The sequence below is a fragment of the Bos grunniens genome, chromosome 18 (assembly GCF_055505025.1).
Source record: "Bos grunniens cultivar Pamir isolate PY7600 chromosome 18, Bosgru_T2T1.0, whole genome shotgun sequence".
Taxonomy (NCBI): Eukaryota; Metazoa; Chordata; class Mammalia; order Artiodactyla; family Bovidae; genus Bos; species Bos grunniens.
Window position 1 is genome coordinate 59955540 of NC_141182.1, and position 23662 is coordinate 59979201.

General features: G+C 42.7%; 1 protein-coding gene and 1 pseudogene across 7 annotated transcripts in view; one reads left to right on the top strand and one right to left on the bottom strand.

The window, feature by feature from the left end:
* The window catches only part of LOC147354473 (zinc finger protein 610-like), a 58268-nt gene extending 34841 nt beyond the window's left edge, over positions 1 to 23427 (bottom strand). For 3 of the 7 annotated variants that reach the window (XM_086354201.1, XM_086354198.1, XM_086354195.1), the window contains exons 1-3: positions 23361 to 23427; positions 8707 to 8789; positions 1383 to 1509 (exon numbers count right to left, since the gene is read on the bottom strand). In XM_086354201.1, coding sequence (XP_086210327.1) covers positions 1383 to 1509; positions 8707 to 8721 — 142 coding nt within the window. In that variant the 5' untranslated portion in view covers positions 8722 to 8789; positions 23361 to 23427. Of the gene's footprint in view, positions 1 to 943; positions 996 to 1382; positions 1514 to 8706; positions 8790 to 23360 lie in introns of those variants that run through there. The other 4 variants (XM_086354199.1, XM_086354197.1, XM_086354202.1 and 1 more) reach the window with 3 other exon arrangements.
* Positions 2340 to 2738, top strand: LOC147354475 (ATP synthase F(0) complex subunit C2, mitochondrial pseudogene; annotated as a pseudogene).
* Positions 23428 to 23662: the final 235 nt, after the last annotated feature.

Consider the following 23662-nt stretch of genomic DNA (forward strand, 5'->3'; position numbering starts at 1 on the left):
ATAAATTGAACTATATCCAAATTATAAACGACTGTGCATTAACGTGCAGTGAGTTTGAAAAGACAATCAACAGTAAAAGAGAAAATATGTGGAAATCATACATCTGATAGTAAATGAGTACAAAGAATATATCAAGAATTTTAAGAGGGACTGATCACCAGTTCCACCATAGGGACCATTTCCCAATCAATGGGACCATCCAACCCATTGCAAATACAAAACAGAAACACTAAGAGTAACACAGAAATTTGAACTCAATGCTAAAATTAAAAAATACTTACAATGCAAAGAACAACAGTGCAGCCAATAGCCTCATAGATAGAGAATGTGAACTTGGACAAACTTGTCCTGGGATAAATTCCCATACCATTTACAGACACTAAAATATATGGTCCTTGATATACATGAACAACACTGTCATGGTGCCCTTGACCGAGTCTCCAAAGGCAGAAAATAACCTGGAAAGATGTATCAGGTTTTCGCGATACTTTCTCTCTCATAATCCTAGAACATGCTGACCACTCTACTGGATACCTTCAAGTGGTGACTTTGCACAAAGCAAGAAAATAACATTAGGAATAGTGTCTCCATCACAGTTTCCTGTTACCTAGTAAATCCACTCCACAGAGACTCAGCAGAGGCTGCCAATTAAACATAGGTGGATTATCACAGCAAGGAAACCAGATAAAATTCAAAGAAATTTAAGAGGTAAAATGATACAAAGTAAGGAGAATGTAACATCAGGAACAGGTGACATTCCCAGACTGGGTAGGGCAGCACAAGAGTAAAAATAATACAGCATGAAGGTCAGACATCACAGCATCTTGAGATGGGACTATGCGCTCGATCTACAGATGGCAAGCTAAGAGCCTGTGGGATTCACACATGCTCCCCTCGTAGGATCTGGGATCAAAAAGACAATCTCTTTATCCACTCTCCTTACATTTTCCTAAGTAACAACCACAGAGGATCCAATCCACCAGCTTGTCCCAATCCTAAACAGAAAAAAAAAGCCCTTTTGAGATACTCGTTTTTCTTTATACGTTGTATTTTTTACTATTTTTTACATCACTCCCCACTGTCCAGAGCTTTTTCTCATGCTCCAATGTGGAGATAATATTCAGATCCAAAAGAGAAATTCTGGGACTCCCCTGGTGATCCAGTGGTTAAGACTCTGCATTTCCAATGTAGGGGGTGCAGGTTTGATCCTTAGCCAGTGACATGAAACAGACACAGTATCTGAAGAGCGTCAATTTAACCCTGTGAAGCTGTGTCATGCCCCAGTCACAGAACTCTCAGATGAAAGACATCAGGGCCTCCCAAGGGGCACACAGGGAAAATGCAGATACCCAAGGGCAGCTCTGGAAGGAAGTCATCCTCACCCACAGACAGCAGGTTCCTGTAGGTCTCCAGCATCACATCCCTGTACAAGGCCCTCTGAGCAGGGTCCAGGAATTCCCACTCCTCCTGAGTGAATTCGATGGCCACATCCTTAGAGGTCAGTCGTTTCTGAAATGAAACCACACGTCACCAAAATGGCCATGAAAAGTTTTCATTTTCATGCAAAAGGTAAAGGGTGGTAAGGGGTAAGGATTGACTTGAAGTATGTGTTCTAACAGATCCATGCAGGGGTATCTGGAGAAATTATGCATCTCTACTTTTAATTTCTTATGCTTTTTCGTAAGACCTTATGAGATCCTCCAATTAATATGGATTTTTCATCACTGCTCAAAATCCATGAAATATGTATAAATAAAACTCAACACTGTATTGGCTATACAGAAGTGTCAGATACTATGCTCTACCCAGTGAGTGCAATTCATTATCTAGATGAGGTACAGCATGAGTGGTGTCTTCAGAGATGACGAAGTCCACGGCACTTTTAATGGAAACGTCAAAAGTTTCAGTTATGACATCGATAACAGCAGCAAGGACCAAAAGTGTCTGAAGGCTTCCGGTTGCTCTAAATTACTGTAGTATTACTCTAAACATTAAACAAGTACTTTACAGGCAAGAACCTGTCATCCATATAATAGCTCATTAAAGAACGACCTGTTCCCATCTTACAGAAGAAAAACTGTGTCACAGACAGACACTCTGAGCAAGTCGACTCAGATCAAGAAGGTAAGAAACGTTACACGAAGCACCTGAGCTCAGAGGCTTGGGCTCAGCAACTGAAGCTTAAGCATCTAACAGTTAAGTAATACAGAGAACATGAAAAGTCCTTTGACAGAGGGCTCCTAAAGAAAACTTGAAAGACGTCCAAGGTGAGCCTCCTCCCTGCCCCTCTTGTCTGCACGGGGAGCAGCTCTCTGGCCTCGGGCCTTCATCCCCTGAAAATGGACCTCTGCGCCAAATTCGTCTCCACCCACTTCTTGATCAGGAGAACCTCCCTGCTGTTGACTGATCACTGTCCAGAGTGGTGGTGAAGGACGGGAGACACTGACTGATGAGAGCCACAGCAGCTTGGGAGCCCCAGGTCCCCGGACCATCTCACTTATTCCTAGCCACAGCTTCCAAACCAGTGCCATTTCAAGGGACTCTGACACAGCAGCCAAGTTCCCTGGAGCTGGAGCTGCCACAGCAGGGGTGGCTGCCTCTGGGGCTGGAAGTGGGACTGTGTTCGGGAGCTTCATCACTGTTATGCCAGGAACCCTTCTCTGAAACAGAAGCTCTTCTACGCCATGGGCTTGGCCCTCTCAAAGGCCATGGGGCTCTTTTGCCTGATGGTGGTCTAGCTCATCTTCATCACGATGTGAAGGAGCTGTTTCCACCTCCCATAGTTCTTTCTCCTGTGTCTGCCCTGTATGTTCCCTTTCCTGTAACTCCCCAGGCAGCCTGGGGAAAGTGGTGGGCTCAGGGTTTGACAGAAGGAAAACAAATAAATATTGTATTACTATGAAAAAAACACAAAGTTCAAGGTGAACAATGTGGAATGGCATGAAAGGTCATTATAGATGTGGATACAGAAACACAACTGTTAGTAATTTACTACTTAAAACAAAAATAGGATTATTTAGAAAATTTCAAGGCCACAGATTATACTGATAACATAATTTCAACTCAAAAAAAAAAGGTGATATGCAGTTTTTAAATAATGATGTCTTGTATCTAAACCACAGACTTGCACATGAATGCATACATATCTATAAAAAATTAACTGAAATGAGAGGATGCATCTCTTGACAGATTTTTTTGGACAATTTTATATCATCCATTTAGTCACATGTATTTCAGCATCTTTCAGACGATAAAAATGTATCCTTTGTACTCAGCTGAGTTTGTCAACAGCATTCTATACTAGGCTACCAAAATAAAACTGGTAAAAATATTAAAAAAAAATACTTGATCTAAATTCATAATAAAATTAAAATATACAAAAATACTAATACAATTTTATCCACTTAAATTTACATAGCAAGGCATTAACAGAAGCCTAGGACTTTCTTTGTTTTTTTTCCCCATAATAAAACAGTGATTTGAAACTAGAAGAGTCATTAGATTATGACAAAAAAAAATTATACCAATAGTAACGTAAAAAAAACTTCTTGGAGAATTAAAAATCATGGCAAAAAAGAATATGGAAAAAAAATATAGTTATTAAGCACGACTATCTCAAGAAACATCATGATGGGAAGGAAACATTCAATACATTCCTTCTGAAATTACAGGGGCATGAAAGGAGCTGTTCAGGGTGTCTGTCTTTCACCACCATACGATGCGCATGCGCAGGGGTCACTAGAACAAGTAACAGGAGGAAAAACACAGGGCAAGAGACACAGAGTTTGTCAGAGAGTTGAAACAGGTAGTACTCACAAACCTAAGGACATGGAAAGGTGAACAGTCAAAGGATGGAAAAAGTCCATCCTAAAGAAAGCAGGGGAGACTGTTATATCAGACAAAATAAACTGAAGAAAAAAAAAGTGCAATGAGATAAATATTGTATAATGATAAAATGGTCAATTTTCCAAAAAGCTGTACCAAGTAAAATATATATATACATCTTATATTAGATATGTCAGAAAAATGAAGCAAACATTAAGGGAAAGGAAGACAAATAGTGGCACAGGACTAGTATGAGATTTCAACGTCCAGGTTGAACAGGCATGTACAGATCACATGGCCCAACAAAAGCATAAAACACATGCATCTCAAGGACACATAAAACATTCTCTATGAGACACCACAGGTTAGGTGCAAATCAACAATTTTAAGAGACTGATACCATGGAAGTATTGAGAGGGTAACAGGCAGGAAGGCCAGGGGTCTCCAAACGGAGGAAATAGCCTGCAAGTGTCAGACATTTTTATCTCTCTTAAGCGGCAGGAGGAAACAAACCAGCGATATTTTTTCCTTCTCTATACAAATTTAAAAAGAGGTTTCTCTTAAAATACTGTGTTGCCATGACACTTGGTTTCACCTGAAGTTAACTATTCTCAAACCTTGAGTGAACCAATGCCTTTCTCTTATGGAAATGTTTATCTTAAGCTATGCGAATGTACTATATGCATTTACCGCAAACTCTGTCTTCAAGTCGGTTCCGCCTCTTGGCTCAGAACCTACTTGACAAACCAGTATGTTATATTCTGATATTGCTCCCCTAATCTATGTAAATGAAACTATTTGTATGGTGATCTGCCCTTCTTCAAGATTCAAGTTAATCATTTTACAGCCCAGGATGAACCATTTGGTGCCAAGATTATCCCCAAATGCATCTTATGGGTGAGGGGCCTGGTGCCATTCTGAGTTTTAAGACATTCCTTTCTTTCATTAACAGACTGCTAGTGACTATAGAACATCCAGCTGAAGACTAGCAGGCGGGTACTCTTTCTGCCCCCTTCTGATGCCTATGTCAGAAGCTTTCTCTATCTCCTTTATACTTTAATAAAACTTTATTACACAAAAGCTCTGAGCCATCAAGCCTCGTCTCTGGCCCCCGATTAAATCAGTCTCTTCCAAGGGCCAAGAATCCAGGCGTCTTTGCGTGATTCAACAACAACCTTTCAGGATCTTCCCTAACAATGAAATAAACACAAGAAAAAAAGAAAATTCCCCAAATGTGGACATTAAACAACTCACTCTTATATCACAAATGGGTCTAAGAAAAAAATCTCATGGAAATTTTTAAATACATGGATGAAAACAAAAAGACAACATTAGAAAATTTATAACACACAGAGAAGACTGTCCTAAAAGGAAAGTCTGAACCGTTAAATGCTTACAGTAAAAAAGAGAAAAGATCTTAAATCTGCAATCTATTTTTAGACCTTTAGGAAACAGAAAACAGAAAACAAACTAAACTCAAGTTTAGCAGATGGAAACACGTAAATGAGAAAGATTAAACCAGAGATACGAGAGGGAGAGGGTGGGATGAGTTGGGAGAATGGCATTGAAATACGTATAATATCATATATGGAACGAGTCGCCAGTCCAGGTTCGATGCACGATACTGGATGCTTGGGGCTGGTGCCCTGGTACGACCCAGAGGGATGGTATGGGGAGAGAGGAGGGAGGAGGATTCAGGATGGGGAACACATGTATACCTGTGGCGGATTCATTTCGATATTTGGCAAAACCAATACAATATTGTAAAGTTTAAAAATAAAATAAAATTTAAAAAAAAATAAAGAAATAAAAATAAAGAAACAGAAAAAAAAAAAGAGAGAATTGGCAGGGGTGAGGACAATGTGAGGGAATGGTTAGATTTGAACATCATCTCAAAACTAGTGTCTGTAGCATTGGATGGCTAGTTGACGCAGGTGAAGAGTTGTTGTTCCTCAAAAAATCCATATTGTTTTTCTTAAAAAAGTAATAAATCCTGGATGTAAAAATTCAAATACCATCAAATAAAATGAGAGATGTTAAAGTCCCTCAGAGATTAAAAAAAAAAAAAGTATAAAAATCAACAAACCAAGAGTTGATGTTTTGAAAAAACTGTATAGGAAAACCCCCATCTAGACTAAGGAAAAGAGAAAAAAAGATTCAAATAACTAAAAACAGATATGAAACAGGAGTGATTACAACTGAGGTCAAAGAAAGTTTTTAAAGATAAGGAAGTACTATGACCAATAATGCCGATAAATGACAGAATATAGGAGATACTGGCAAATTCTCAGAAACACACAAACTCTTTTACTTATTAAGAAATGAAAAAATTGAGAAGTGTTGAAAGTGAAAGTGTTAGCCACTCAGTCGTGTCTGACTCATTGTGACCTCATGGACTGTAGCCCACAAGGCTCCTCTGTCCATGGAATTTCTCCAGACAAGAATACTGGACTAGACACCCATTCCTTCCTCCAGGGGGTCTTCCAACCCAGGGACAGAACCTGGGTCTCCCTCACTGCAGGCAGATTCTTTATGATTTGAGTCACCAGGGAAGCCCATTATACCTAGAGAGATTTAATAAATAGTCAGAAACCTCTAAGAAAAATACAGGACCAAATTCTACCAAACATTTACAAAACAATTACCACTAATCCTGCTAATTCTATGGAGCAAGCATGATTCTAATAGTTTGCTGATTTCCCAAAGACACAAGAAAGGAAAAGTAGAAACCAATACCCCTGATGAATACTGATGCAAAATTAAAATACTTGCAAACCCACTTCAACACATATTAAAAAGATCTGGAGAAACAGACATAGAGAACAGACAGAGGCGGGAGGGGAGGAAGGAGAGGGTGAGATGTATGGAGAGAGTAACACGGAAACTTACATTACCATATGTAAAGTAGAGAGCCAATGTGAATTTGCTGAATGACTCAGGGAACTCAAACAGGGGCTCTCTAACAACCTACAGGGGTGGGATAGGGAGGAAGATGGGAAGGAGGAGACATAGGTATACCTATGGCTGATTCATGTTGGTATTTGGCAGAAAACAACAACTTCTGTAAAGCAATTATCCTTCAATTAAAATAGATAAATAAAAAATTCTGACACCATGACCAAGTGGAGTTTATTCACATAAGGAAAGGAGAAGTCAACATAAAAAAATCAATTAATATAACACACTACATTACAGATTTAAGGGAAAAAAAAAATACAGGATCATCTCGATGCAGAAAAAAACCATTCGACAAAAATTTGACAATCTTTCAAGATGGAACACTCAACAAACTACAAACAATAAATTATACCAACATCAAGGCAATGGCACTCCACTCCAGTACTCTTGCCTGGAAAATCCCATGGATGGAGGAGCCTGGTAGGCTGTAGTCCATGGGGTCACTAAGAGTCAGACACGACTGAGCGACTTCCCTTTCACTTTTCACTTTCCTGTATTGGAGAAGGAAATGGCAACCCACTCCAGTATTCTTGCCTGGAGAATCCCAGGGACAGGGGAGCCTGGTGGGCTTACTTCTATGGGGTTGCACAGAGTCAGACACCAATGAAGTGACTTAGCACTTAGCAGCAACATAATAAATGCCATTATGAAAAGAGCACAGCAATGGGGAAAGAATGAAAGACCTTTTGCTCTGAGGTCAAGAAGAAGGCAAGGATGCACACCCTGCACTACAGTTCAACAAAGCACTGAAACCCTTACAGCAATTAGATGAGAAAAAGAAATCAAAGGTCAGCAATTGAAAAAGAAGTAAATTTATCTTCTTTCCCACGTGATAAAGTTTCATAGGTAAAAGTCATAAAGATTACAAAAGAAACATGCTATATCAAAAAAGATTCTTTAATAACCATACAAAAGATTAACCAATTAACTCATTATCAAAACTGCCATGGCAATCTTTGTAGAAGCAGAATAAAACATGGTGAAAGTTACAGAACTATTCAAAGAGCAAACAGCAAAACTTCTGAAAAAGGAAGATGGAGGTCTTTCCATTCCAAAACCTATTACAAGGAAATCAAGGTGATGTGGTACTGGTATAAAAACAGACAAATAAACCAACTGAACAGAACACAGTACTCAGAAATAATTCTTTCTGTATATGTAAGGTATATCCACAAGGATGTATCCACAAGATACACAAAATGGCAAGGACAATCTCAATAACCATGATGCTGAAAAAATAGATATCCACCAGCAAAAGAATGAAGCTGGAATGTTGCTTGCATTAAAAGTTAAAATATTTCTGTGTCAAAGGATTCAATCCACAGAGTGAAAGGACAACCTCTGAAAAATGGAGGTAATGAAAATTTTCACTTGCGAGAGACTTAGATTCATTTCATAGATTAAATCTGATGATAAACTAAAAAACCCTGTATCACTGATGTCTATTTCTGAACTTTCCATTCTATATCAATAAGGATTTAAGGAGACTGACCCACATCTTTAGCTTGAACTGCCCTAACAAAGAACAAACTGCCCCTAATTGATCTGATTCCCAGATTTCACCAGCTATTGTGCATATTAATACCTGACTTTCAAGTGCAGTTTCCTTACCCTGGTGGACAGAGAGCAGACAGAGCCTCCAAGTGGGCCCTAAGCAATCCCTGCTGCCCAACAGCACTGAGACCCCATCTCCAACCCGTGGGTGAGAAGCCCTGCCCAGGACGGTGCCCAGGGGAGCCTCCTCACAAGGGCCAGGTCACCGGATCATGGGGATACGGCATCTAAGTGGAGACGACAGGCCCTGAGGGAAGGCCCCGGATGAGTGTGTGTATACAGGAGTCAGACAGGATACTCCAGAGTCAGACACGATTAGCAAGTCCAGAGCAGGGCATTTCAGGAAGGACAGACTGAATATGACCTTACCTGAGAAAGAGCCATGCCTGACTCCTTTTCTTTCCTCTTCCTCAACTTCAGGGCTTCCTCAGGCAACACAAGTCTTCAGAGGTCTATCATGAAAGTCGAAAACATGCCGCTTAATGCTTAGAGTCAGCACATCCCCTTTCTGAGCCCCAACGACACACACAGGGCAGAACTCACTGTGTGGAACAGACAGTCCTCTGTGGCCACTGTCTCAGGAGGGACTCAGGACCGTCAACTCCCGCAGAGAGACCAACATGGGACTTTCCCACACTTTCCCTCAGATCGCAATCCCCTCCTGGTGAGGCCTCATGTACACAGCAAGCAGGGGCCACCTCCGCTGACCCCACGATCCCCTTCAGGTCACACAGCAGGCCCTGGTCCAGCCCCACTCGGAGCAGAGTGCCCCCTCCTCAGCTCAGATCTCAGCCCTCAGGACTGGGAGGACTCAGAGTCCTGATACTCAGTGAGGGAACCAGACTGGAATCAATTGGGGCACCTGAAACATTCTCGAGCCGTGGACCACCACAAGTTACCTGAAGGGGAATCTGTGGTCAGAGGGTACAAAACATGGGTACGCAAAATGCCTCATCAACGAAACGTGAAGCCTGGACTGAGCACCATTCAGAGGAGAAAAGCATCTCCCAACTCTCTTTTTCATCCCAGCCTAACTAAGGTGTAACTAACAAAAATGGTATAAACGTACTGTGTACAAAGTGATCATGTGAAAGATTCATACATTGAATAATTATTACAGTGGAGTAAGTTACACTTCCATCTATGAGTACACTGTATTTCTCCTCACTGGGCGAATTTCAAGTATATAGAAACACTACCGGCAGCATGCAGTACCTCAGATTCCCAGAACTGAAAATCTCTACTCTTTGCCTAACAGTGTCCCATTTCCCCCTCCACCCAGCTCCTGGTAACAGCCTTATTACTCGATGGCTCTATGAGTTTGACAAGTCTAGTTTCCACATACAGTGTCTGTCCTTCTTTGTCAGCCTTCTTTAACTTGGCATAATGTTCTCTAGGTTCATTCAGTTCAGTTCAGATCCTTGATTTTTATATACAGAGAAAAAATAGTTCATGAATATACAGTATATAATAAATATTTCTATACCACACTTTTGTACCTATTCTTTTGTCAAGAGACATCTGGGCTGTGTCTGTGCCTTGGCTACTGCAAATCCAGTCACACTCATGGGACTGCGGACATATCCCTGAAAAACTGACTGCTTTCCCTTTGGATATCTGTCAGAAATGGGTTTGACAAACTGTAGGCCTGTTCTATATCAATTTGTTAAGGAACTTCCATTTTAGTTTCCAACATAGCAGTACCATTTACATTACCACCAACAGTGCAGTTAAGATTCCGTGTTTTCTGTACTGTGCCTGTGTATGCGCTTATTTTGGGAGGACAGGAGTGGATAACAGAGAACCCAGCACTGGCCTGGCAGCAAGAGAGTTGCAGCTGCATCTTCTAGAGGACAAGCCTCCAGGTTGCAGATCACTGTGGTATCGCTGCCCTCTGATTCTCGGAGCCATCTTCCCCTACGTCACAGGACTTTATGACTCTTCGCAGATTGGGCCCAGAGATCCCGACTGAGCAGGACCACCTTATAACAAGTATTCTGTGATCTTAACCTTAGTACTCCTATTTTCCCAGAGGGACTCAAACAAACTTACAAACTTTCATGGTGTCCAACAGAGTGTCCACAGAGCCCATGATGAGCCTCTAACCCTCTTATGCAAACACAAAGCATTTTAAGCCGTGATAACTCACGCATGAGGCAAAATACAAAAGAGGACAGCCAAGGATCCACAGACACAAGACACCATATTTTCAATTACAGTGAGTGATCCGGGTCAAACACTGAAATCTCCAAAGACTATGAAAAAGAGGGATAATTCCAGTGATGCACATGGCCCACTGAGACCTCAGCGTCTTCCAAGGAAACACTCCAGATTCTCTTGGTATCTTCCCAAATGCACATGAACCTTTCTTTACCAGCAACCCCAAGTACACAATGATACCAAAGTTGATGCAAAAAATGACCTGAGATTTTCCCTGTTGCTCTATGGTGCCTGCCTGCTAAAAGAGCCAACAAAAGCCAGGGCGTGGAGTGGATGCTGGGGGCACCTGCTAGAACCAGCCCCTCAAGCCCAAGGCTCCCATCCTCCTGCACCCACAGGTTCCTGCGGGCTCAGCCCAGGCCACAGTTCTAACAGTGGAAATGGCTTCTCTTGGCTGAATTCCACGTCCGTCGTTGCTGCTCACGTGTGGTCATAAGTTGTCAAATCAAACCTGTGCAGGCAAGTGTCAGCCTCAGCACTGCTGTCCCGGGAACACGAGCTAAGGCATTGGAACCTCAAACCATTCCATGCGGGCTCTCCAACAAACCCGCTCCCAGGTTCTCCAGCCTGAACTGAGACATTCTTTTCCAACAGATCCACACCCGCCTTGTCCCTGCAACTACACTTGGGATGGGCGCACGCTCCATTCACTGGGCTCACCTTGATGCCCCCAAGTACTGCCACAAGCCTCCTGCAGACCCCACCAGGCTCCCTCCGCTTTCCCCATTTGTCTACCTCTCCTCCCTGCATGACTGGACTAAGCAAGACTAAACCGCACAGGGGTTCCTTGGCAAAGGGGATCACAAGAGGAGTGCCCACGAGCTACCACCCAAAGGACACTGCACGTGCAGTATGGAAACCAAGAGACTGGCCCTCCTCGGAAAGTCTGCCACCACCTGGGGACACTATGGAGTCCAGGTACAAAGGTATTTGAGATGAGGAAGTCTCAAAGCAAGGGTCTCCAGGTCTCACTCTCCTGTTTTCCCCACCCACACCTACTTGGAAAATATTCTAGCCCTTGGGAGGGGGGAGGGCGGGCAGCGTCTCCTTCCTGCCCTGTTAGGTTTTGCATTTCTGCTCATCCTCAGCGCACTGAAATCACAATCGCTGGCACTGAGCACATGAACTCCTAGAAGGCAAAGCTGCTGTCCATGATGGTGACTGGTTCCTGGATGGACAGAGCTTAGATCTGGGGGCTGCAGAGGACGAAACACAGAACACTACATGGGGACATCTTAGCCTGCTGCTTGAGGACACCAGTTCTGTAGGGATTTTCGGGATTTCCTATATTTCTTGGCTCTTCTTTTGAGTAATTAAGTAGTCTACATGGGGTAAAGATCAATTACAGCTGAAATGTCCAAAACACGGGAAACATCTTCATCATCTGCCCTGTTCTCTTGGTCTTCCCTGAGGATTATTCAGCCCAACTCATAGTCCTGTCATCTAAAGACATTTCCAGCATCTGGTACTGCAGCCACACGTCGGGAAGAAGAGGAACACTGCTGTTGCTGCTGCTAAGTCGCTTCAGTCTTGTCCGACTCTGTGTGATCCCTTAGACGGAAGCCCACAGACAGAAGCCCACTAGGCTACTGTCCCTGGGATTCTCCAGGCAAGAACACTGGAGTGAGTTGCCATTTCCCTCTCCAGTGCATGAAAGAGAAAAGTGAAAGTGAAGTCGCTCAGTCGTGTCCGACTCTTAGCGACCCCATGGACTGCAGCCTACCAGGCTCCCCCGTCCATGGGATTTTCCAGGCAAGAGTACTCGAATGGGGTGCCACTGCCTTCTCCGAGAGGAACACTATGAGCCCTAAAAAGAGGGGAACAAGGAAGGACTCAAAATAACTCATGAAGAAGGGCATTAATTTCTGCTGATGGCAACTGATACAGAGGCAATAAACCTGGGTAACAATGGCACCCCACTTCAGTACTCTTGCCTGGAAAATCCCATGGACGGAGGAGCCTGGTAGGCTGCAGTCCATGGGGTTGCTAGGAGTCGGACACAACTGAGCAACTTCACTTTCACTTTTCACTTTCATGCATTGGAGAAGGAAATGGCAACCCACTCCAGTGTTCTTGCCTGGAGAATCCCAGGGATGGAAGAGCCTGATGGGCTGCCATTTCTGGGGTCGCACAGAGTTGGACACGACTGAAGTGACTTAGCAGCAGCAGCAACATGAGAGAGACTGTTAGGAGGGGATGGGGAGACCTCTCTGAGCCTAGACTTGAAGGGTGACAAAGGACCTGAGCCAGGTTGACCTGAAGGTGAGAAAGGAACACAATGTCAGACAGAAATGGTTTTGGTATTTGGAAACAGAGAAAAGGTAAATGAGACCAGGACAGGCTGAACCATGAGCAAATGGTCAGCTCCCAGGATGAGGCTGGAGACTCTTACAGGGCCCTGAGCTTGACAGAGGGCTGTGGAGCCACAGCAAGGAGTCAAGCTTTTGTCCCAAGAACAAATGAAAGCCAGTGGAGGTTTGAACGTCAGGACGTAAAAAAAATCTCCCTTCAGATTTAGCCTTATTCATAGAAGTCATCTAATTCTGAGCCTGTGATCCTGCCTCCATCCTACAGTTTTCCTTTTCATTTTTCATTGAGGGAGGACTGGGATCTATTTAAAATTCTAATTACCGCCAGACACTCCCTCCAAACCAGAACTGCCACACACAGACACACAGCCAATTCGGCTAATCATTTCAGGGGTCAGTGTTGCTCATGCTCAGAGTTTCCGGTCTAGTCTCTCATCTCCATGTTACAAGTGGGCTCCCTCGGGCCCAGATTGAAGCTGTTTATGAGGTCTGAGCTGAGTGAAGAGAACCAGGTATAACTGATTAATGAAATGGGAGGCTGAAGGGCAAGGGGGCCAAGTTTGTCCTTAACGTCCATCCCATTTAACACCAGGAACATCTGTCATGTATCTGAGCAAAAGAAACTTTTCTTTCAAGATTGGGTCAAACTGATACCAAGCAGGTAATTCTTTATTAGAAGATTGCAGTAAAATATTTTTAAAATACAGAATTGCAAATATATATCCACTGGTACAAAAAACATTAGAAATAGGATCTGAGCAATCTTTTTCATCATGAATAGAGAGGCTCTGTGGGAAGGTCCCACGTCAATCCAGCCCATCCTTCCTCATTCGCAAAGAAAAGTCAAAAAGGGACCTGAGGGAAACATCTTCATATCACCTCACAGCCCACTTGTTTCACTGATCATAGAAAATGAAGAAAACAGACCATTACACTAACCAGTTAAAATAGGTGTTTTTTTCTTTTTTTGAAAGGAAAGAATGAAGCATTTTATTTTGTTGGTTTTATCATGTTAAATGTTCTTTTATTTTCCCATTTCTGAAAGAAATGCCTTTAATTTCACAAGATCTAATGTCATACCTCCGTTATTCTCTGGTAAAGAGCTGAGACCAGGAATATCCATTTGTGTGTGCACACATAAACACATAAACACAATTCAAGTCTTTGGTAAAACCATAGTTGAAAATATGTCTGTTTTTTTACACGATGTCCCATACATAAAACCCTCGAAGATGTATTTCTCTTTGAATTCAGAGAAAGGGAGGCGAGGTGATCGTTGCTTATTAACTTTAATTTTTTCAGTTTCCTCATTTTTAAGTATTATAATTGGAGGATAATTACTTTATAATATTGTGATGGTTTTTGCCATACATCAACATGAATTGAACATGTGTCCCCCCATCCTGAACCACCTTGCACCTCCCTCCTCACCTGATCTCTCTGGGTTGTTCCAGAGCACTGGCTTTGGGTGCCCTACTTCGTGCATCGAACTTGCACTGATCATTCTATTTTACATATGGTAATATACATGTTTCTTGCTATTCTCTCAAATCATGCCACCCTCACCTTCTCCCACTGAGTCCAAAAGTCTGTTCTTTACATCTGTGTCTCCCTTTGTTGCCCTGCATGTAGAATCGTTGGTACCATCTTTCTAAATTCCATATATAAGCAGTAATATACAGTATTTGTCTTTCTCTTCCTGACTTATTTCACTCTGTATAATAGGCTCTAGGTTCATCTACCTCATAAGAACTGATAAACGAGGTGACATTTTTGCTAAGTATGGCACAAAATAGTCTAAGATGATTTACTACTTATCAAAGAAAATTTCAAATGTACAAGACGAAGGGAAAAAAGCATCAGGCAAGGAATGAATCGGAAAAAAATTTTAAAGAAAAAATTGTGCATTAGTTTTAATCTAAAAATCTGGTGTCAAAGTTTAAAAAAACACTGAGAATAATCATAATCAGAAAAGGATGATAAGAGTAGAATACTCGGGAAAAAAAGCTTATTTCTGAAGTTAAAAATGATTACAAGATGGCGGAGGAGTAGGACGGGGAGAACACTTTCTCCCCCACAAATTCATCAAAAGAGCATTTAAACGTCGAGTAAATTCCACAAAACAACTTCTGAATGCCGGCAGAGGACATCAGGCACCCAGAAAAGCAATCCAACTCTTCGAAAGGAGGTAGGAAAAAATATAAAAGACAAAAAAAGAGACAAAAGAGGGAGGGACGGAGTTCCATCCCGGGAAGGGAGTCTTAAAAAGAGAGAAGTTTCCAAACACCAGGAAACCTTCTCACTGCCGAATCTGTGCCGAGCTTTGGAAGCACAGAGGGCAACATAACAGGAAGAAAAAATAAATAAACAATTAAAACTCTTAGATTGCGCTGAGGTAACTCCCTCAGCGGAGAAGCAGCGCAGACGCCTGCACGCGCCATTAGCAAGCAGGGGCTGGGCAGGGAGGCGCAGCGTGGGCTGCATCGCTTAGAGTAAGAATCTGGCCTGAATACCCTGAGCACTATCTGAGCGAAATAATTTGGGCTAGCAAACCAGACTGTGGGATATCTACCACGCGAAAAGCCAGCCCTAACCTAAGACCGCCTGGCCCACGCACGGAACAAAGGACTGAACAGAGATAGCCGGCTGCAGACCTTCCCCCTCCGGTGACAGGCAGCCAGAGCCGGAAGGGGGCAATCGCAGCCTCAGAGAGACATTATCTATAAAACTGTAAGCAGGCTTCTTTGCTAACTAAAACTTCTTGGGGGTCTGGACGGTTAACATCTGCCTGAGAAGGTGCGCCGGTTTTACACCCAGATAACCGAGTGGCAGGGAGGCGATAAGTCGCAGCATTGGCGCTCGCCAAACACCTCATCACTTGAGCTGCTCGGACCTGGGAAGAGCACAAAACTCAGGCCCAACTGAGTCTGCGCCTCTGAGGACTACCCGAGTGCCTGAACCTGAGCGGCTTGGACCTGGGAGGTACATGCAACCCAGGGCCAGCCTCGGATTGTTCCCAGCAGAACAACCTAGAGCCCGAGCAGTGTGGGCAGGGAGGCTACATGCGCCGTGAGCGGGGGCAGACCCAGTGTGGCTGAGGCACTGCGAGCGCACGCCAGTGTTATTTGTTTGCAGCATCCCTCCCTCCCTCCCTCCCCACAGCGCGACTGAACAAAGAGAAGAAATACAGCTCCACCCATCAGAACACCGACACAAGCTTCCCTAACCAGGAAATCTTGACAAGCCACCTGTACAAACCCACACACAGCGAGGAAAAGCCACAATAAAGAGAACTCCACAAACTGCCAGAATACAGAAAGGACACCCCAAACTCAGCAATTTAAACAAGATGAAGAGACAGAGGAATAGCCAGCAGATAAAGGAACAGGATAAATGCCCACCAAACCAAACCAAAGAGGAAGAGATAAGGAATCTACCTGATAAGGAATTCCGAATAATGATAGTGAAATTGATCCAAAATCTTGAAATTAAAATGGAATCACAGATAAATAGCTTGGAGACAAGGATTGAGAAGATGCAAGAAAGGTTTAACAAGAACCTAGAAGAAATAAAAAAGAGTCAGTATATAATGAATAATGCAATAAATGAAATTAAAAACACTCTGGAGGCAACAAATAGTAGAATAACAGAGGCAGAAGATAGGATTAGTGAATTAGAAAATAGAATGGTAGAAATAAATGAATCAGAGAAAATAAAAGAAAAACGAATTAAAAGAAATGAGGACAATCTCAGAGACCTCCAGGACAATATTAAACGCTACAACATTCGAATCATAGGGGTTCCAGAAGAAGAAGACAAAAAGAAAGACCATGAGAAAATACTCGAGGAGATAATAGTTGAAAACTTCCCTAAACTGGGGAAGGAAATAATCACCCAAGTCCAAGAAACCCAGAGAATCCCAAACAGGATAAACCCAAGGCGAAACACCCCAAGACACATATTAATCAAATTAACAAAGATCAAACACAAAGAACAAATATTAAAAGCAGCAAGGGAAAAACAACAAATAACACACAAAGGAATTCCCATAAGGATACTCTTCAAGCCAGGAGGGAATGGCAAGACATACTTAAAATGATGAAAGAAAATAACCTACAGCCCAGATTATTGTACCCAGCAAGGATTTCATTCAAGTATGAAGGAGAAATCAAAAGCTTCTCAGACAAGCAAAAGCTGAGAGAATTCTGCACCACCAAACAAGCTCTCCAACAAATACTAAAGGATATTCTCTAGACAGGAAACACAAAAATGGTGTATAAATTCGAACCCCAAACAATAAAGTAAATGGCAACGGGATCATACTTATCAGTAATTACCTTAAACGTAAATGGTTCGAATGCCCCAACCAAAAGACAAAGACTGGCTGAATGGATACAAAAACAAGACCCCTACATATGTTGTCTACAGGAGACCCACCTCAAAACAGGGGACACATACAGACTGAAAGTGAAGGGCTGGAAAAAGATTTTCCATGCAAATAGGGGCCAAAAGAAAGCAGGAGTAGCAATACTCATATCAGATAAAATAGACTTTAAAACAAAGGCTGTGAAAAGAGACAAAGAAGGTCACTACATAATGATCAAAGGATCAATCCAAGAAGAAGATAAAACAATTATAAATATATATGCACCCAACACGGGAGCACCGCAGTATGTAAGACAAATGCTAACAAGTATGAAAGGAGAAATTAACAATAACACAATAATAGTGGGAGACTTTAATACCCCACTCACACCTATGGATAGATCAACTAAACAGAAAATTAACAAGGAAACACAAACTTTATACGATACAATAGACCAGTTAGATCTAATTGATATCTATAGGACATTTCATCCCAAAACAATGAATTTCACCTTTTTCTCAAGCGCACATGGAACCTTCTCCAGGATAGATCACATCCTGGGCCATAAAGCTAGCCTTGGTAAATTCAAAAAAATAGAAATCATTCCAAACATCTTTTCTGACCACAATGCAGTAAGATTAGATCTCAATTACAGGAGAAAAACTATTAAAAATTCCAACATATGGAGGCTGAACAACACGCTGCTGAATAACCAACAAATCACAGAAGAAATCAAAAAAGAAATCAAAATTTGCATAGAAACGAATGAAAATGAAAACACAACAACCCAAAACCTGTGGGACACGGTAAAAGCAGTCCTAAGGGGAAAGTTCATAGCAATACAGGCACACCTCAAGAAACAAGAAAAAAGTCAAATAAATAACCTAACTCTACACCTAAAGCAACTAGAAAAGGAAGAAATGAAGAACCCCAGGGTTAGTAGAAGGAAAGAAATCTTAAAAATTAGAGCAGAAATAAATGCAAAAGAAACAAAAGAGACCATAGCAAAAATCAACAAAGCCAAAAGCTGGTTCTTTGAAAGGATAAATAAAATTGACAAACCATTAGTCAGACTCATCAAGAAACAAAGGGAGAAAAATCAAATCAATAAAATTAGAAACAAAAATGGAGAGATCACAACAGACAACACAGAAATACAAAGGATCATAAGAGACTATTATCAACAATTATATGCCAATAAAATGGACAACGAGGAAGAAATGGACAAATTCTTAGAAAAGTACAACTTTCCAAAACTAGACCAGGAAGAAATAGAAAACCTTAACAGACCCATCACAAGCACGGAAATTGAAACTGTAATCAAAAATCTTCCAGCAAACAAAAGCCCAGGTCCAGACGGCTTCACAGCTGAATTCTACCAAAAATTTAGAGAAGAGCTAACACCTATTCTGCTCAAACTCTTCCAGAAAATTGCAGAGGAAGGCAAACTTCCAAACTCATTCTATGAGGCCACCATCACCCTAATACCAAAACCTGACAAAGATCCCACAAAAAAAGAAAACTACAGGCCAATATCACTGATGAACATAGATGCAAAAATCCTAAACAAAATTCTAGCAATCAGAATCCAACAACACATTAAAAAGATCATACACCATGACCAAGTGGGCTTTATCCCAGGGATGCAAGGATTCTTCAATATCCACACATCAATCAATGTAATACACCACATTAACAAATTGAAAAACAAAAACCATATGATTATCTCAATAGATGCAGAGAAAGCCTTTGACAAAATTCAACACCCATTTATGATAAAAACTCTCCAGAAAGCAGGAATAGAAGGAACATACCTCAACATAATAAAAGCTATATATGACAAACCCACAGCAAACATTATCCTCAATGGTGAAAAATTGAAAGCATTTCCTCTAAAGTCAGGAACAAGACAAGGGTGCCCACTTTCACCATTACTATTCAACATAGTTTTGGAAGTTTTGGCCACAGCAATCAGAGCAGAAAAAGAAATAAAAGGAATCCAAATTGGAAAGAAGAAGTAAAACTCTCACTATTTGCAGATGACATGATCCTCTACATAGAAAACCCTAAAGACTCCACCAGAAAATTACTAGAACTAATCAATGATTATAGTAAAGTTGCAGGATATAAAATCAACACACAGAAATCCCTTGCATTCCTATACACAAATAATGAGAAAACAGAAAGAGAAATTAAGGAAACAATTCCATTCACCATTGCAATAGAAAGAATAAAATACTTAGGAATATATCTACCTAAAGAAACTAAAGACCTATATATAGAAAACTATAAAACACTGGTGAAAGAAATCAAAGAGGACACTAATAGATGGAGAAATATACCATGTTCATGGATTGGAAGAATCAATATAGTGAAAATGAGTATACTACCCAAAGCAATTTATAGATTCAATGCAATCCCTATCAAGCTACCAACAGTATTCTTCACAGAGCTAGAACAAATAATTTCACAATTTGTATGGAAATACAAAAAACCTCGAATAGCCAAAGCGATCTTGAGAAAGAAAAATGAAACTGGAGGAATCAACCTACCTGACTTCAGGCTCTACTACAAAGCCACAGTTATCAAGACAGTATGGTACTGGCACAAAGACAGAAATATAGATCAATGGAACAAAATAGAAAGCCCAGAGATAAATCCACGCACATATGGACACCTTATCTTTGACAAAGGAGGCAAGAATATACAATGGATTAAAGACAATCTCTTTAACAAGTGGTGCTGGGAAATCTGGTCAACCACTTGTAAAAGAATGAAACTAGAACACTTTCTAACACCATATACAAAAATAAACTCAAAATGGATTAAAGATCTCAACGTAAGACCGGAAACTATAAAACTCCTAGAGGAGAACATAGGCAAAACACTCTCTGACATACATCACAGCAGGATCCTCTATGATCCACCTCCCAGAATATTGGAAATAAAAGTAAAAATAAACAAATGGGACCTAATTAAACTTAAAAGCTTCTGCACATCAAAGGAAACTATTAGCAAGGTGAAAAGACAGCCTTCAGAATGGGAGAAAATAATAGCAAATAAAGCAACCGACAAACAACTAATCTCAAAAATATACAAGCAACTCCTACAGCTCAACTCCAGAAAAATAAATGACCCAATCAAAAAATGGGCCAAAGATCTAAATAGACATTTCTCCAAAGAAGACATACAGATGGCTAACAAACACATGAAAAGATGCTCAACATCACTCATTATCAGAGAAATGCAAATCAAAACCACTATGAGATACCATTTCACACCAGTCAGAATGGCTGCGATCCAAAAGTCTACAAATAATAAATGCTGGAGAGGGTGTGGAGAAAAGGGAACCCTCTTACACTGTTGGTGGGAATGCAAACTAGTACAGCCACTATGGAGAACAGTGTGGAGATTCCTTAAAAAACTGGAAATAGAACTGCCTTATGATCCAGCAATCCCACTGCTGGGCATACACACTGAGGAAACCAGAAGGGAAAGAGACACGTGTACCCCAATGTTCATCGCAGCACTGTTTATAATAGCCAGGACATGGAAGCAACCTAGATGTCCATCAGCAGATGAATGGATAAGAAAGCTGTGGTACATATACACAATGGAATATTACTCAGCCATTAAAAAGAATACATTTGAATCAGTTCTAATGAGGTGGATGAAACTGGAGCCTATTATACAGAGTGAAGTAAGCCAGAAGGAAAAACACCAATACAGTATACTAACGCATATATATGGAATTTAGAAAGATGGTAACGATAACCCTGTACACGAGACAGCAAAAGAGACACTGATGTATAGAACAGTCTTATGGACTCTGTGGGAGAGGGAGAGGGTGGGAAGATTTGGGAGAATGGCATTGAAACATGTGAAACGTCATGTATGAAACGAGGTGCCAGTCAAGGTTCAATGCACGATGCTGGATGCTTGGGGCTGGTGCACTGGGACGACCCAGAGGGATGGTGTGGGGAGGGAGGAGGGAGGAGGGTTCAGGATGGGGAACACATGTATACTAATTAAATAATTTTCTATTAAAGAAAAAAAAAATGATTACAGAAACTGAATGAATTAAGACCTATTCCAAGCTACAAAAAGCACCATATATATAGAAAGGAGAAAATGTGAATCCATTAAAAAAAAAGTGTTCCTTTAAAAATGCTACCCAATAGTGATACAGTGGATGAGAATCTGCCTGGCAATGCAGGGGACATGGGTTCTATCCCTGGTTCAGGAAGATCCCACAAGTACAAGCAACTAAGCCTGTGCACAACTACTGAGCCTGTGCTTTAGAACCTGGGAGCCACAACTCTTGAGCCCACGGCACAGAACCGAAGACAACACAGCCAAAACAATTAAAAAAAAAAAAAAAGCTATCACAGAGTGACAGAGTCAGTCATTTCTTGCTCCAGGTGTCTTCTTCCCTGACCTCTATCTTATGATAGGACAAGGGAAGGAGTTCACTCACAACTCAGTGAATCAAGCCACTGTCCCAGGCTCAACAGGGTTTGCAAATGAAAAGTCATCTTCTGCCACAAGTAATAAAAAAAGACACAAGCCTTATAGACAGGAGTTTTGAAATTCTCAGCCTCCTCTGTATAACTAAAAAAATCATCTGTATCCAAACAACTGGCCACACCTGGATCGAGCTTACCCCTCTGTTCACCTATCTCCCCACTCCATCTGAGTCTCCGTGTCTCTTTCTCTCCCCCTCTGGTCTCCTGCTGTTTCTGTCCTATTTCCTGCCTCACACGTGTCCTGTCTCAGGCTGCTGCAATTCGTTCCCCCTCGAAATGCTCTCTTTCTCCAACCTTCCTGAGTCTTTCAAAAATCCATACCTATGTCTGCCTCTTTCTTCCCCCATTTCGGCTCCCTCTCTGCGCTCCAGATTACTCCCCTTCTCTCGCTGTGACTCTCCCTTCCTCCCCACTCTCTGGCAGGCCACGTGGCTATGCTTCCTTCCAGCCCTTTCTTCCTCTGCTCCTTACTTCTTTCTCTGCCAGCACCATGATAAAACCGGCCACCTCACATTGAGACTTGAACCCTTGTGGCGGGACCCCAACCGGATGAAAACACAACCCCGGACTCTAACCCAAGAGGCCTGGACTCAAACCCGGCCAAAACCCAGTTAGGGACTCTCCACCTCTGACGTCCCTCATCGCCCTTCGCCTCCCCGCTCCCATCAACTGATACAGGGCAGTTCTCCCTATGCTGTTTTCCAATCCCTGGAGATCTGGCTTTTTAATTTATTAATACTTCTCTATTTTACTCACTTGGCTATTTTCAAGGCTTAACCTCTTTGACTTGACTATCCCTTTGCAAGTCCCTCAGCCATTCTCAGTGTTCCCATTGGTTCTCCCTGATGCTTTTCTCCTCAGTTTCAGTTATTTCTCTCAGTCCTTCTGACTCTGCTTCTCCTGATCCTCCTGCCTCCTGAATTTACTGAGTGGGCGACAGAACGCGACGCCCCCGGACCGGAAGACCACCTTTACCGACCGAGTTGAATTGGGCATGGAACAGCACTGGCGGTCACAAGGCTGGACCAGGTCACCTACCCTACGCGGGGTGAGGGGACGGGCTGACAGGAAAGAGGCGGGGGCAGGCGGGGGCGGGCGGGGGGGGGGGGAGAGGCGGGGGGGGGGGGCGGCCTGCGGGGCAGAAGGACCGGCCTGAGGAGACGCGAGGACAGAGGGGCTGGGAGAGAAGGGGCTCAGAGCGGGGCGGGCTCTCTGGAATCCCGGGACCAGGGAGGGGGCGCGGCCTCTCCGGGAGCGGGGGCGATGGGCTCTGCCTCCAGCGGTCGAGAAGACGACGCGGCGGGGCGCGACTCCAACTCCCGAGAGAGGGCTTTACTTGGCGACGCCAGAGGTAAAAAAGGGTTTTAAGCAGGAAAATGTCGCCAGAGGCGGTGTCTACGCGGACAGAGGGCCGAAACCGACTCAGAAACACTTCAAACCCAAACGAAAAGATAACTGGGCCGCAACGGCAGCGGCAGCGTCTATTCGGGGCCGAACACCGGGTGCCTGGGTTTTCAGGTCGCTGGCAATTCCCACACCATGAGGACGAGTGAGCGGGGGCGGAGGTGGGGATTGGAGGGGTGGCGAGCTCTGCAAACTTACTCTAGAAGGAAGCTTAGGTGCCGCTCGGGGACCTCGGCTCCGCGCTCTCCAACTTCCGGCTCTGTGTGAAAGGGCTTTTGGTATTAGAGCCGCGGCTTCCGACCAGGGGCGGGGCGAGCACCGGCTGTGCGCAGAGTTCGTGGGTGGGGCGGGCCGCGGAGGGGGGCGGGGCCTGTTACCTTGAGAGCACTAAGTTACCTTCTGTAGCATTGCTAGGTAAAAGCTTCAACTTATGTCGGAACCCAAGATACTTCCTCTTAAGACTAAAAGGGTTTATTCTCAATAAAAAGCTGTTTTTCACA